Genomic DNA, 16,882 nt, shown 5'->3' on the forward strand with positions numbered 1-16,882 from the left:
TGGTTCTTTTTGTGTTCCCTGTACAATTATGTAAAATCCAATTACTTAAGTCAATATCATAATAGTTAGAAATCTCTACTTTAGTAATTATGAGAATGTGGTAGCCAAATGGGTTTATAGACAATGCACTGTATCTTATGCAAGAAAAGCTGCTCTTTGCTTACGTCTTCTGCATGAACACTCCTGTCTTTGCACAGAGATGTAAATCTAGGTGGGATTTCTCTTCAGTTGCATGCAATATCATCTACTTCTCCACTCTATTTCTTTTTTATTATTATCATTCCTCCATTTGTGCTCTACTTATTCAAATAAATATTCTTCTTAAAAATTTTTTTATTATGTATTTGTTTTTGAGAGAGAGAGTGCAAACAGGGGAGGGGCAGAGAGAGAGGGAGACACAGAATCCGAAGCAGGCTCCAGGCTCTGAGCTGTCTACACAGAGCCCGATGTGGGGCTCGAATCCACAAACCACGAGATCATGACCTGAGCCAAAGTTGGACGCTTAACTGACTGAGCCACCCAGGTACCCCTCAAATAAATATTCTTAAATACTTCATCATATATCCTGCCACATCCTTTTAGAATATTTTTTTAGCATTCATTTGCCTTTTCCAGAGAAAAAATTTGTAGAAATGCAATTTATTAGTGGCACAGAATGCTAATAACTAAATACTCCAATATCTAAGATTTTTGAAAAAGTACTGCTCAGTATTTCCTTGATGTCAAATGCTTAGATAATGTTAATAAGTAAAATATATACTACTTTAGTACCTAGAAGATTGTGACAGTTCACCGTTCTCAGGATGCGTACTCTTATTTATTTTACTCCTTGTAGTGGGTTATATGGTTTTAAAATAGAGTTTTAAAAGTAGAACTGAGTTTATAATATACTACTGACTAACTGTGTGATTAGAGACAAATAAACTCCTTCGTACTTCAGATGTCTTAAAAAAAAACAAACAAGCAAACGAACAAACAAACAAAACCAGATACCCAACCCAACTCTTTATGTTGCTTCATGGGTTATAAGAATATATTGCTATAGCGTGCGTTATTAAAAGTAAAAGCCCACAAAATTTTGACCACTGCTTTTAGCAATAACATAAAAGTGAATAGGCTAATGATTTCAATTTTTTATAGCTAATTTTTATTTTTAGGTATAAGGATGGATCAATTGCTAACATTTTATTAAACAATACTCTGAAAGTAACAAATTATGCGGAAGACAACGTCCCTGTCATGAGGGCTCCTCTCAGACAAGCTGGCAAGAGTTGGAAAGTAGGTTATAGCCCACAACCACAAAATAATTCCAGTACCTTCCTGACCAGAAGGATTCTACTAACAAAACATGAAATAAGAAATAGTGAACTAAAAATCCTATTGCAAATGAAATATTGACTAAAACAATCAAATGAAAGTTCTCATTTTAAATTATATCCCCCCAAAGCATATTAAATTTAGGTGACAGAAGGAAATTCTAAAATTATTACTCAGGAATTTCCAGTGTTCTCCAATTCCTTATGCGGCATAATATAAATTTGTTAGCATGATATCCATGGCCAGATAACCTTTCTGGTTCAAGCTCTTTTCCACTTGCAAAGGGAAAAGAAGGGCCCTTGAACTTCCTCAAACAAGTGCTTTGCACATTGAACTTGTCCTATTTTCTTTCCTGTGATTTTGCTCTGCCTGTCCAAATGCATTATCCTCTAAGTCCCAACCTGAGCTTTACATTTTCTGGAAAAAAGTCCTCCGATCTTCATTTCTTTTCTCATGAGATTATGTCAGTCTAACTACAGTTATAGTTAGTTTGTAATGTTGTTGATAGCTGCGTGTCAATTCCATTACACTGTTGCTTAAACTTGCACCCTCCAAGACCTAGCATAAACCCTGGCATGTAGCAGGGACAAATAAATATTTATTTAATGAACTTGTCTTCTTGTATTTGAAATATGAATCCCTTTGAGTAGATGCTTGTTAGCATGAACTATTTGGTAGACACACCTGAAGAAGTTCCTAGACAGTAAAGTGCCCATATGATGAACTGAAATGAGGTGTCGAGATACTTACAGAGTAAAGCTCGTGGTATCAGCTTCAAAGCTTCAAAATGAAGAAATGTAGCTTATGATCAGCTTCATCACTTCTGGTAGATACTAAAAGAATTGAAGGTGTTTTGTTTTGTTGTGTGTATGTGTGTGTGTGTGTGTGTGTGTGTGTGTGTGTGTGTAGTGCACATAATGGGTCAGACAAACTGAAGAATGCTCTCAGAATACCCAAAGGTATTAAAGCAGAGTCCATAAACCAGAAATTGGTCTCAATTGGTCTTAATTACCTGAAAGAAAGTAAAAAGATAATCTAAGTCTTGCTATTACTTCTAGGTCTAGGATGATCAAAGAATGGGTGTGATCCTAACAGACAACTTAGATGTTCTGGAACCGAGAAGTTCATCACAAAAAATGCCATTTCCCCCCTCTAATTGCAGTTGAACCAGTCATTGAAATTATAAACATCATCACAATTTCTACATTCATCTGCAACAGTGGAATAATATTTACCAAGTGAGTAGCTCAACATTATTTTAGATTTATGAAATATCCATGCATTTATTCAGTAGTCCTCACCCGTAATACTATATTCATGCAGGGAGCAATACAATATTGCATTTTCACCGTCCTATCTCCATCCCAATTGGGTGATAGGTCCAGTGTTCACCGTTAAGAACTATCCCAAGCAGCTCATGTCCCAAATACCCATTTAAATCAGAGGTTCCAAACAAAAGAATAATTTTGCCTCCAGAGGACAATTGGCAAGGTCTGGAGACATATACAATTGCCACAACAGAAGTATGGTGTGTGTGGGGAAGGTGGGGGAGGCAGTGCTACTGGAATCTAGTGGAAGAGGCCAGGGATGCTGCTAAACATCTTAGGATGCACAAGACAGCTCTATCCTAACAGAGAAAGATCCAACCCAAATGTGAATAGTGCCAAGAGCCCTGGAAACCACGGAGACAGTAAATGCTTGGTTAAAGTGCAAGAAACAAAGCAAAAAGGTAGAGAATGATAAAAGAAGGGCATGACCAAAGGGGGGGGGGGGGATCATGACAAAGTAAGCGAATAGAGCAAACATGAAAAATATGATCATGCGAAATAGCACAAGATGGGCAAACAGATTAACAATTACCGTGGAAAATAAATTCTCCGAACGTTGCCCTCTGCCCTAATATGTTTCATGTGCAGAGCTAGGCCTGAGTTGTGTTTTTGGTAGTACTATGCTGGAGAGTGTGGGGTGATCATTAGCAGAAAAGAAATTATTCCTATGAATACACATAAATGTGTATTAAGAGGTTTCAATATTCCAGTGAGCCATCACAAAACTGCTGGAAATCTCTCTTACAAATTAGACATGAGAATCTGAGAAAATGATCTTAAAAAACTATGAACAGGGGCGCCTGGGTGGCGCAGTCGGTTAAGCGTCCGACTTCAGCCAGGTCACGATCTCGCGGTCCGGGAGTTCGAGCCCCGCGTCGGGCTCTGGGCTGATGGCTCAGAGCCTGGAGCCTGTTTCCGATTCTGTGTCTCCCTCTCTCTCTGCCCCTCCCCCATTCATGCTCTGTCTCTCTCTGTCCCAAAAATAAAATAAATAAACGTTGGAAAAAAAATTAAAAAAAAAAACTATGAACATAATTTTATAAACTGAGAGGAAGATTCTTTATAAGTAAAATTTTAATTTACTCTTGCTTAAAGTCTTGGGCACGAATTTAAACTATATATTTTAGGAGATAGGTACTGTCAGCCCATATTTTCAAGAAAATGGAGACCGTGGTAGTTAATTTTGTTTAATGTTTATTACTATTATTTTTTTTGAGGGGGGGAGGGGCAGTGAAAGAGGAGAGAGAGGATCCCAAGCAGACTCCATGCTGTCAGCACAGAGCCTGACTTGGGACTCCATCTCACGAACTGTGAGATCATGACCTGAGCTGAAATCAAGAGTCGGACGCTTAACTGAGCCAGCTAGGTGCCCCACCAATAAATCCCTTTTAGGGAAAACCCTATTTGGCATCTATTTATCAAAGGACTACAACTAACACATTGGATCAGCAACCAGGTTTGTTTATTTATTTTGTTTTAATTTTTTAATGTTAATTTTTGTTTTTGAGAGAGAGAGCATGAGCCAGGTAGGGGCAGAGAGAGAAGAAGACACAGAATCTGAAGCAGGCTCTAGGCTCTGAACTGTGAGATCATGACCTGAGCCAAAGTCAGACGCTTAACTGACTGAGCCACCCAGACACCCCAAGATTTATTTTATTTTATTTTTTTAATTTTTTTTTCAACGTTTATTTATTTTTGGGACAGAGCGAGACAGAGCATGAACGGGGGAGGGGCAGAGAGAGAGGGAGACACAGAATTGAAACAGGCTCCAGGCTCTGAGCCATCAGCCCAGAGCCCGACGCGGGGCTCGAACTCCCAGACCGCGAGATCGTGACCTGGCAGAAGTCGGACGCTTAACCGACTGCGCCACCCAGGCGCCCCTGTTTATTTTTTTTATATGAAGTGGTAACTTACTCTTTGGATTGTCAGTAATGAGCTTTGTGTGATTTACTCATGTTTTTTGAAATCATTTTTGTTTTATTACTATTGAAACTTAAATTTTTTTGTCTCCATTACTGCACTTGCTGCATGATGGTGAGTTAGAATTGTATGTGTGTGAACTTCATGAAGGCAGGGAATTTAGGCCTTTGTTCAGAACAATGTCTTGTCTATAATCAGAAATCAATAAATATTTTTTCAACGAATGCCTGACTAAAATAATTCTCTAAAGCAATCAGATGAACAAATCCACCTACCAGGGGAAATAAACCTTTTAACATGCAATATATGACATGTATTTGAATTGTGCTTTAAATTTCTTGTTTCCTATTGAGTAACTTATGTCATATGAAACAGATAATACAAAACAAAACAAAAAGATGCTTTCCTAATGAAGACAGTCAAAGGTGTGGGATGCATTCAATACATGTACCATATGAATAAAAAAAATGGAATGACATAATTCATGGTAGAAAAAAAGTTTATTTTAAATGCCAATTCTAGGGATGCCTGGGTGGCTCAGTCGGTTGGGCAGCTGACTTCGGCTCGGGTCGTGATCTCATGGTCCATGAGTCTGTGAGTTCGAGTCCCGTGTCGGGCTCTGTGCTGACAGCTCAGAGCCTGAGCCTGCTTCGAGCTCTGTGTCATCCTCTCTCTCTGTACCTCCTCCGCTCACACACACTCTCTCTCTCTCTCAAAAATAAATAAACGTTAAAAATTGTTTAAATGCCAATTCTATTTGAAATTTAAGTGAAAGAATTCTAAGATAACAATAAGAGAAAATTCTTAGAAAGAAAGTAACAGAAGGGATTCTGGGCATTGACATAAGAATCAAATTTCAACATATATCTCATATGTCTGATTTAGAAAAAAAGGTCACTTTGTCCACAGTGAATCACACACTTCTGGGAGGACTGTGACAGCAAGTCCTACTGAAGGAGATGGTCAGTGATTGCAGATACTGGACAAGCTGCATGTTAACATTTCATAAGGTACAAACATAACCATGAGATAATGGGGGATATTCAGTAAGCTGACCTAAAAAAGCGAGAGCTAAAATCTGGTTGGTTACAAGTTGACTGGCAACTCCTGGAAGAAAAAAAAGTTGGACGACAGAAGCTGGACCCACAGCCCAGAGATTGGAAACCAGTGCTCCCATAACCAAAAGACCCAAGGCCAATGTTTCCACATCCCAGAGATCCAGTGTAATTTGTTTGGCAGGGTCCGAAGAAGATGGAATTCTTTGGACGGAAGCAGGATGTCTGGTAGGATCTGGCCCCGGTACAGGATGTCCAGCAGCTGGTGGGCTCACAGTAGGTCTCCTGGCAGCCACCAAAGAGAGAGGAGCCCAGCTGGCAGGTGCTGGGAGAGTAGACTGCATTGCTGGGGTAGAAAGAGTCATAGGTGGAAACGGGGTGCCCCAGGTAACCTCCAAGAGAGCTGGAGGAGAAGTTTCCAGAACTGCGGTTGTAGTGCATGTTGGGAGTTCTGAGTTCAGCTGAGTTGCAGAGAGGTTTGGTGAGTGTGACTATTACCTTCTACTGGAACCTTATTATATAACCTAGCAATGGGGTAGTAGCATGTGCCCTTTTTAATAAGAATGCTTAATTAGGCTCCAGTCAAAATGAAATCCATTAACCATCAAAGCCCTTTTTTTATGAACACAGACTTCTAAATGAAAGAATCTCATTAGTTTTTCAAAGCGATTGTTCATGAGGTAAAAATGTCACCTCTCATTCACCTGGCTTGGGTAGATGAATGTAATTGTATGGTAAGTGTCCCTTTAAGATTGGTGTTTTATTCATCTACCCCTCAAGATATTGTATCGAATGGGTAACACAGTGAGAAATTTGCCATGTTTAAAGTTCTCAAAAAAGTGCTTTGTAGGCTGGAGGGGATATTTATTTTGTTCCAAGTTTAGGAACCCAATTGAGAACAACAACAACAACAAAATCTGTACTCTCTGTTTCCTCTCCCAAATCTTGTGGCCCTTATAGAAGAAATAAACCCCTATGCACTCCTAATTGATGGAAAAGCTAAATGAATATCCTACACATTTGGATTTTGGTTTTCCTACAACACAAGTGCCCAAGCTGCTTTTGTGTGTATAAGTATTTGATTTAAAAATAGAGGGTCTAATATCTGCAGGAGTACTTTGAAGATTACATTGTAAAAATACTGAAGTTGGGGAATCCTTGCCCTGAAGTTGACTTGCTTCCTGTTAGAGTCACCAATAAATTGTCAAAAACTCTTCATCCCTATAAAGTTTAAGTAATTTTTTGGTGGTGTTGATGTGATTGAAAACGAGAGAATAAGCACTACACATAAAAAAATGGGTCTTTTAGTCTCGTAGTTTCCTCTAATAGGGTGGGAATTTTACTATAGAAGGTAAAGGAAATCAAGAAATTAGGCAAGTGACTACCCTATGTAGACTTCAAAGAAATAACAAATGTTTGAAGAATTCATAGTTACAAATGACTTTTATAAATTGAAATGGGGTGGGGGAAATCAGAAAAGACAATAATGTGAAATTCAGAATGAATGCCTTTGATTCTGCCCAGAGGATTAGCATCATTAGTATCTTTCTAGACTCTCCGGCCAAGGTCATCATTGACTGCAAGTGGAGTAGTGCATGGTTACAGGAAATGGCTTAAAATATCCTGTGGGAATGGGCAAACCTCCTAGGATGCCCATCTTCAAAAATTGAAATGTTGTCTAGTGGAAATGAGCTGAGACTCATTCTAGAAAGAACTGAGATTACTAGGTGGAAGCTTTAAGGTAAGATTCAGCTAAAAATCTAAGACAAGCCACTGTTGTAGGTAATGAGATTTCCATCTTGAGGGCACTGGGAATAGCTTATCAGGATGTTGTCAATAGGAATCCAACCTGGTAGAGGACTGGAGATAATTGTTAAACTCCCTTCCAAATTGTAGACTTCATGGGTCTGAACTTTTTGAGTAGATGAATTGGTTTTCAAGAATGTTTCATATATTACCCAACATAGTTTGTCCTCTTTCTAAAATAAGCAAATCTTATTTATTAGGCTTCTTAATTATGAATAGCAGAAAGCATTCTACTATATTCCAAACCTTCCTATTTTATTTGTGTATAAAATATTGAACATTGGGGTGCCTGGGTGACTCAGTCAGTTGAGCATCCAACTCTTGATTTCAGCTCAGGTCATGATCCCAGAGTTGTGAGAATGAGTCTTGTGGCAGGCTCTATGCTGAGCGTGGAGACTTCTTAAGATTCTCTCTCTCCATCTGCCCCTCCCCCGCTGACAATCTTTCTCTCTCTGTCTCAAAAACAAAAATAAAAACAAAAACAAAAATATGGAACACCAAAACATCCGTGTATTCAACTCACCTAAATCGAATTTGCTTTTAGATGTCATTTGCTCTTACATAAGCTGTTTCTGTGGAAGAATATTCTATAAGTCATGTATTAGGGAATTTTTTTACATTCTTACTTCCACAAAATGGAGATTTTTTTCACTCCAACACTTTTGTTCAGAAGTGGAAGGGAAATGCTGTACGGTGAAATGAACAAATCAAACAGCACAGAAGCCACAGGAAGATAAACTTTCTCAATCTCTCTACTTCCTCAAGGTATCAATCTTCATTACCCTACTACATTGAGGTGGAATATGAGTCATAGAACAAGAAAAAATATGACCATTATTTTAGAAATTTTGTAATGCTTGTCAGAAACACCTGAAAACAATTTAAGTCAAAGTGATGTATGTTGCTTTCTGAGGCAAGGAAGAATCTCCTTAAGATGGCTCCTTTGGTCCAATACTTCAAGGCAATTACCTTATAAACTTTCTTTAGAACAAGAACATTTTCCAGAGTCTGGGGAGTTTTTTTTTTTTTTTTTTTTTAATGATCAACACTACTTCTGATTAAAGATAGAAATACATTGGGCATTTTTGCCACGTTTTGGTTTTTTAATGCTTTTTCAGCAATCTTAGATGAATCACCTCTAACATTCCAAAATAGCATAAAGCAATTTATAATATTTAATTCATACCACAGTAAACACACACACACACATACACACACAAGAAAGAAAAACTAAGATTGATATATATATATATATATATATCTATAAAAGATTTATATATATATATATATATATATATATATATATATGTTTAGTTAGAGGGAGGGAGGGGGCGCAGGTGGGGGGGGGCAGAGACACACAGAGAGAGAGAGAGAGAGAGAGAGAGAGAGAGAGAGAGAGAGAGAATCCCAAGCAGGCTCCGTGCTGTCAGTGCAGAGACTGACACAGGGCTCGATCCTATGAACTGTGAGATCATGACCTGAGCCGAAATCAAGAGTCCGACATTCAAGTGACTGAACCACCCAGGCGCCCCCAAGATTGACTCTTATTAGTTTTCATACACTTTAAGCAAACCCTGAATTCCTCAGTTCCCTGAAATAAGGGAATCTCAGTTAATATTTCACTGAAGCCATTCAAATTGAGATCTGACTTTTAAAAAATCCTCATACGTCTTGCATATTACCATTGCTGCTTCCTGATGATACCATTCATTAAGGAAACTTGCTTGGCAACAATCAATGTATGTTTTTGTTTAAAAGAAATGACTATGAATAGATCAGTTAGTTAGCAACTTTGCCATCCAGATGGCAACAATTTGAGGCAGATTGTGAAAGGGGTATCAATTATTTTTAATTAAGCCAGCCTTCCTCCTCCCAGACACTGTCTACCTCTAAAGCAGTTCTCTGAGTGATCTGCTGGGTGACCTTTGGTAGAGGAAGATGACTAATAGCTTTGAAGATTCAATGCTATTACCTGAATTTCAAGCCACAAACATTACTGTGCTTTCCAGTTGTAAAACCACAAAAACTACATGCGTTTGATTGTGATGATCTTTTCAATTCAATTAAAAGCAGAAGGTAACCTGTTTTTATGTGTCATGCAAACGGCACACCCAATGATAAGGGTATATAAATGCCCCAGTCCAAGATGTGACATTCAAACTCAGAATCTTGCTGTAAAGCACATCTCCTGTCACCATGTCCCACAATTGCTGCTCTGGAAACATCTCCTCTCAGTCCCTTGGGGGGTTCCTGCGCTACCCAGGATCTTCCTGTGGATCTCTCTACCCCAACAACCTGTTCTTCAGCACTAATCTCCGCTCTCCCAGCAGCTGCCAGCTGGGCTCCTCTCTCTACAGTGGCTGTCAGGAGACCTGCTGTGACCCCACCGGCTTCCGGACATCCTACCTGGTGTCCAGCCCCTGCCAGACGTCCTGCTACCGACCAAGGACCTCCATGTTCTACAGTCCCTGCCAGACAACATATTCTGGGTCTCTGGACTTTGGCTCCAATGGCTTTCAATCTTTTGGTTATGGCTCTCCCTTTCTGGGCTTTGGATCCAGTGGTTTCCAATCAATGGGGTGTGGTCCCAATGCTTTTTCATCCCTGAGTTGTAGATCGAGCTTTTATCGTCCAATGTCCTTCTCTTCTAGAAGTTGCCAGTCTGCTTTTTACCAACCAACCTGTGGATCTGGCTTCTACTAATCTTATGTTTGAACATAATACCTCCTATGTCTAGAAATTTAACGAAATAACTACTATATCAAGATCCATGCGGCCTATTGATCTCCTGTCCTATCATTAGCTTACAAATTTGACTTATACTGTTACCTATTATGGATTAGAAATAACTTGAATTCCAGTAATTGGAAAATACATTCATTGAAGAAAGATGTTGAAGCAGTTTTCTTGTAGTTATATAGATGTAGTACTGAGGCATGTTTCTTTCTTAATATCAACTAGTTATTTCTTCTAGTGCATTTGTTTCAAATTTTACAAAATGGAAAAATGTAAGTTTAAATAAAAATATATTATATGACCTTCACATATAAGATTTTCATATTACTTGTTTACTCTGTGTCTTCAAAACTACTTTTAAACATCTGAATGGATATTTCTGATATTTGTGTTTATCATTTACAATTTTTTTACTTTAGCAAGTAAAGTCATCAGGGCACCTGGATGGCTTGAGTAAGCATCAGACTCTTGATTTCAGCTCGGGTCATGGTCTCATAGGGTGTGAGTTCGAGCCCCATGTCAGGCTCTATGCAGACAGTGCAGAGCCTGCTTGGGATTCTCTCTCCCTCTCTCTCTGCCCCTCGCCTTCTCTCATGCTCGCTCTCTCTCTCTGTCAAAATAAATAAATAAACATTTTTTTAAGTCAAATCATCAACTGTCTTTTTTGTTTGAAATAAATGATTTCATCTTTAATGTCTACTCCATATCTTCACATGATAAAATCTAGACATATATTTTTATTGAAAATTTTTTTACGTTTATTTATTTTTGAGAGACAGAGTGAGACAAAGTGATAATGAGGGGGAGGCAGAGAGAGAGGGAGACACAGGATCGGAAGCAGGCTCCAGGCTCTGAGCTGTCAGCACAGAGCCCAACGCGGGGCTCGAACCCACAGACCATGAGATCATGACCTGAGTCGAAGTCGGACTCTCAACTGACTGAGCCACCCAGGTGCCCCTAGACATATATTTTTAAGAAAACAAACAACTGTGGCCTTTGTTTCTGTACGGAGTGAGAAATTTCAATGTTTTTATGCAGAATAATTATAAATTGTAAAGGATATTAAACATACTACATAATTTTAGAAAGAAGATTAATTACTCTAATAACTATATCCCAAAATATAAGAGAAAGTGGACTGAAGTTCTCCAGTAGTAAGTTAGACATTAGTGAATTAGATTTGGTGAGGCTTCCATTAACCCCGTTCTGCTGACAAGAAATCAAGTCTCAAGTGTTGAATCACTACACTGTACATCTGAAACTAATATAACACTGTGTGTTAACTACAATGGAATTAAAATAAAATTTTAATAATAATGGGAAAAAGAGACCAAGTCTCTAAATTAAATATCTAACACATTCCAATATTTATTAGTAGGCAAGCACAGCAGAGTCAGTCCTGTAAGTTTGGTGAAGTCCCAACATGCTCCTGCTTTGCGGTTGTTTGGTTGATAACACTCATTGGAAAACAACAACGACAAAACAAAACTCAAAGCCAATGCAAATATTCTGTTTCAGCATTAAGCAAAACATCCGGGCAGATGACAACCTTCGAATCAGCACCTCTGTCCCAGATTTTTACCCTCTCAGTCAAGGGCAATGTTACTGAAGGCACAGAGAGCTAAATTCTTACCCACAGGGTAACCGTATGTCTTGGCTTATTCTGTCTGGCTTAGCATCCAGTCTCATTTTTTCATGGTCTTAGAGTTTTTACTTATGAGTGATCGTTGAATTAACAGAAGTGAGATAGGTTTGAGAGGCCTCCACTTTACTTTGGTCATACTTTCAGCTAGTGGGGTATAAGATGCATATATAGTGAACAGAGTCTTTGCTTTGACCAATGTTAAATCCGAAAGAAGACAAGCCTTTTCTTATCCTTCCGTTGTTCACCCTTTTTGAATAAAATCGGATTATCGCTTTTCTTTCGAAGACAGTGTGCAAAGGCATCGCTGAGAAACAATTACACTCCGATACAAATGGTAGGACAGCTCACACATTCAAATCTTGGTGGAGGGTCATTTGTTTTTCTAACCTGGTCGGGACTGCTTTGGCTCTCTTGATGGGGCACAACCTGCAATACGATACACCGTGTTACCAGTGGGTGGAGTTAGTGAGAAATTTGAGAATTACTGATTAGCTGTATATGAAATATGAGCATGCACTTGAGGCTGCCACACCACATATAAAGAATAATTTACATGCCCTTGCTGCCGTCGTTTGACCGCATATTATATTAGTTAAATCTGCAACTATTAGTTTTGTTTGGAAACATTTTCTTCTTTAAACTTTGCAAAATTGTATTCTTAGGAGCAATTACTCAAATGAAAAGTTCATATTCAATGAAGAAGGTAAATACAGAATTTCTGTTATTAAAGCAGGTTGACGGTGAATATATAATCTGAACCATAATTTGAAACTATTTACTATCCACTATGGAGGTCAGCAATGGCACTGACCACATGAAAAGTTAAGAGACAATTTTGTTGAAGAAGCATCAGTAGCTACTTCAAAGTAAAGTAGTTTTTTCCAAGTTTATTTATATTTTTATTTAAATAATCTCTGCACCCAACATGGGACTCAAACTCATGACCCCGAGATCAAGAGTCACATGCTCTTTCAACTGAGCCAACCAGGGGCCCAAAGGTAGTTTTTATGATAATGTGAGGAGAGAAAAATTCTCTAAAGGCCTGATATACAAGGGAAGCCATCTTAGACTTATTTCTAAGTCAGCCTGACTGTACATTAACTTTGTTCAAACCAAAAGCCTGATTGATGGCCGCCATAATGCATTGTATACCTACTTTGTGAATGAGGAGCCTTAAGGAAAACCATCTTGTCCTTGAGATATCGATCATTGCTCCTACTTCCTGCATTCCTTCATTTTACAACCCATGATTTCTACCTATTTGTCAGTCTATAATATTTTTGAACTTTTCCAAGATTGTAAAAAAGTACATAACCCTGTAAAGACTGTTCATTCTCGGGAGCACTTTCTTTCCAGTGAAGATTGTGTTTTCCGGGCAGCTGTCCTAATTGGGGCTTGAGTAAGACTCTATTTTCATTCTATATTAGAGTTCTTGCTGGCAAATCTGCATCACCAAATGCTTCCAAAGATGATTATCATTAGCAGTTGCAAAAGATGTGTTAACATATCACTCGGGTACATACATTTTTATTTAGGTCGAATAACTATGCTAATGATCTTCACGCATGTTAAACCCTAAGTTTTCTCGTGCATTCGAAAAGAACACACACGCAAAAGCAATAGCTGTTGATGTACTCTTCCATTAGAGTTGTGTTTGTTTTACTCTTGTTCATTTGTTTCATATCAATTTAATTATTAGACCAGCCGAAGAACCTGAAGAGTGAGAGTAAAATGTTCTCCCAACACCATGTGAAGAATCCAAGGATGTAAAGCTATCGAAAGTTCATGATGCTCTATTTGACAATGCTAATGTGAAGCCATTTAAATAGTTCAACCCTGGGGCGCCTGGGTGGCTCAGTCGGTTAAGCGTCCAACTTCAGCTCAGGTCCCCATCTCGCGGTCTGTGAGTTCGAGCCCCGCGTCGGGCTCTGGGCTGATGGCTCAGAGCCTGGAGCCTGCTTCCGATTCTGTGTCTCTCTCTCTCTCTGACCCTCCCCCGTTCATGCTCTGTCTCTTTCTGTCTTAAAAATAAATAAACTTAAAAAAAATTAAAAAAATAGTTCAACCCTGAAGCTAAAATCATTGGTTGTTGCCTTAGTAATAATAAAAAATACAAATATGGTGAAGGGCAACATCATGGCAAAGATGAGTAAGATTCCTGTGGAGAAGAAATAGTTGTAAGTACTGTAACCAAATGACTCCTAATTGTATCCAAAAAAGCTTCAGTATCCTGCTAATCAAACTGGAAGCAGTAGTTTAAAAGCTTTAAAAGCAGTCACATATGTACCCACAGCAGGTTAGTTCGGCAATCAATGCTTTTCCTCACCTCATCTGTAACCTCTGTTGTATTATTAATTATCTTTGTGCTTTTGTGTTGCTGGTTTTAAGGTTATTAGTACGTTATTTTTACATGACAAAGCACACACAAAGAATTTTCTTTTGTTTCTTGCTTGGGTTAAGTACTCTGCCATGCTGGATTCTAAATTTTTTTTTTTTTCCTACACCTATGCTATTTCTGCATCTATAATCCTAGTTTACTCTACTCAAGGACTTTCCTGTGATTTTTCTCAGATTGCCTCCTTCAACCTGACTCACCAAGATGGGAATAGAGTTTACAGTATCTGGGAGATGTCACAAGAGTTTGGTGATTTTATTTTTTTTTAATTTCAGAGAGAAGTTTCTAGGGGGTGACAGGATTTGTGTTGGGGAATTTGAAGGGAAGATAAGAAATCTGTCAAGTTGCATAAGAATTATCTTCCTCTTCTTGTTTATTTTATCTTTTTAATTTTCAACAAGAAGCTAATTATCTCCAGTTTTTAGCTGCTGGTATTGAACTTGAATATACCAAGTGAGATGTAAGGGAGCTTTTTTTTTTTGTTCTTTTTTTAACTATTTAAGTGTTCATAGTGTTGGGTATTGAGGAAGGGAACATCATGATGTGACACTAATAATGGTAATTAAACTGAATTGTCATAGCACTCAGGATTTCTAGTGATATCTTCCTGAGAGGAAATCAAATATTTCTCTCTCAGTGTATTATTAGGTATTATAGTTAATACACATATTTTTAAAAGAAATTAGCTCATCCTTCCTACAGGTTCTTCTTCTAAACTCTAAATTTATTTTCAGTTTTACTCTTTATTATGCATATCGCTCATGAGGCTAATGAAACAAGATGCCATAGGAGTTGAAGTCTATTCATATAAAACAATTTCTGTAGGACAAGAGGTACTGAGGTACTCTGGTGAAATCAGGGGTTGCATATTAAAAAAAATCAGAAAAGAACAATAAAAGAGCTTCAGGAGATCAAATTCTGCTAGATCTTTGATTTATAAACTTCGGCAAGCTTCTAATCCTTTGGAGTTTTTATTCCCTTATCTCTGGAAAGGTCTATAAGACAATGTTTATCTTTCTCACAGGGATGTTTGAACATTAAATGGAAGTGGTATATCTGATACCTCTCGTGTCCTCCATTATATCCTCATTCTCTCGCTCGGATCCGGGCACAGATATGGTGAACAATTTCATGCAGACTTCAACCCTCTTTGCCCAGACAGTTCCTCCCCTGCCAAACACAGCACACCTTTCATTCTTGACCTGGGCTTCTCAGAGGTTACAGCCAGGAAAACAAATGGAGCTCACGGTGAATCCTTCTTTGCACAATGAATAAAGTTCTAGGAAGTTAACACACATCTGGGACAATCTCGAACCAATGGTAGAGATGGGAGCTATTGAATAAATGCTTCCACCTATCGATCAGATCCTGGCGTAGACAATTCCAAGAGTCATTGTATACATTTCTGAAAAGCCCCAGGAAGATTGGGTCTCCACTGCCCACTGTAATAACAACTAAAAATATGTCCCTTAATGAGATTTTCCTCTCTGATTCTTTCGCCTTCCATGATCTCCCAAACCTGCTCCCTGGGATCTTGTGCCAAGTAAACCACCTGCACCCAGGTTTCTGACTTCAGCTTATTTTGGGGAGACAGAGATTGAAGTTAAGCCTCATAAACATAAATGCTTGTTCAACATTGCTTGGGTGTGTTTCTCTTTGCCTGATTCAGGTTGAACCTTGGAGAAGCATTAGGAGGTTATCCACACTTCCTTAACCCAGTTACTACCCATCTAAGATCACTGTGAATCTTACACATGTTTATAGGCAAGGCTCGGGAACACTTCCCCTGTGGCAGGCAGAGACCCTGGCACTTATGCTAACTAACAGAGAGCATACATAGCACCTGACCTGGGAGCTCATTTTTTTTTTTTTCTGCTGAAAATCCACACTCAGATTCTAGACTTTGAGGTATGTGTCTGACGATGTGTAGCCTCACCTTATAAATTACATCGTATTCTTGTTGTCTGCATTTCTATTGTAGGTACCAATTTCTTTGTGTTCCTTTATCAGCAAAAACGCGTGTCCTTTATTCTTAGGCAAATGTCACTGACAGTGAGACATGTACAATATAGACCTCCAGGAAATGACTACCCCCAACAGGAAACATATCCAATGTCAACAGAAATGTGCTCAAATCTATCATGTGGTAAGTTCACAAACTTGGTTTCAGAGTCATATTGATATTCATCTAAATCTCCCAAATCCATAAAATACAAACAACTACAAGCAAATAATAATAATAAAAAGAAGATGAACAATATATTTGAGTGCCAGATTACATATTTATTAGATTAAAATTTTCATTTTCAATTGCATTTCAATGAAGCATATATTCAATCAATAGTACAGAATTTAGAACTTAATTTGAGAATAGGCATTAAGTTCAGAGTCAGCCAGAAGTCAATGATGCAAGAAACTGATGATTTAGGAATAAAAGATTAGTAGTAATTGGTGGAAATGAAAATGGTGGCTGTGCCAAGTAGAGACTTTGACATCAATTCTCAAAAGCATCTGGACCCTCAACAAGTTGATATAGAGAAGCCAGATTCACAGGTTGGCCTGTAACAGCTCCTCGAGGTAAAGTAGTTAGGGCGGCAGAATCTGGATCCATAGGCCAGCAGAGGGAAGCAATGGACTCTATAACCCAGAGGTCTGAAGCCCTGGGATCCATAGCCCAGTG

At 38.5% G+C, this 16,882-nt stretch overlaps 2 protein-coding genes across 2 annotated transcripts; one reads left to right on the forward strand and one right to left on the reverse strand.

Annotated features, from left to right (window-relative positions):
• Positions 1-5,299: 5,299 nt before the first annotated feature.
• Positions 5,300-6,130, reverse strand: KRTAP15-1 (keratin associated protein 15-1). The gene has a single exon (XM_040483623.1). It carries the CDS (start codon positions 6,059-6,061, stop codon positions 5,609-5,611), a length of 453 nt encoding a protein of 150 aa, XP_040339557.1. The 5' UTR covers positions 6,062-6,130; the 3' UTR covers positions 5,300-5,608.
• Positions 6,131-9,565: 3,435 nt separating this feature from the next.
• On the forward strand, positions 9,566-10,473 carry LOC121035727 (keratin-associated protein 13-1-like). Its single transcript, XM_040483624.1, has one exon. The coding sequence runs from the start codon at positions 9,623-9,625 to the stop codon at positions 10,127-10,129; it is 507 nt and encodes a 168-aa protein (XP_040339558.1). The 5' UTR covers positions 9,566-9,622; the 3' UTR covers positions 10,130-10,473.
• The last annotated feature ends 6,409 nt before the right edge of the window (positions 10,474-16,882 follow it).

The sequence above is a fragment of the Herpailurus yagouaroundi genome, unplaced genomic scaffold (genome assembly GCF_014898765.1).
Source record: "Herpailurus yagouaroundi ecotype Mexico unplaced genomic scaffold, PumYag 162, whole genome shotgun sequence".
NCBI lineage: Eukaryota > Metazoa > Chordata > Mammalia > Carnivora > Felidae > Herpailurus > Herpailurus yagouaroundi.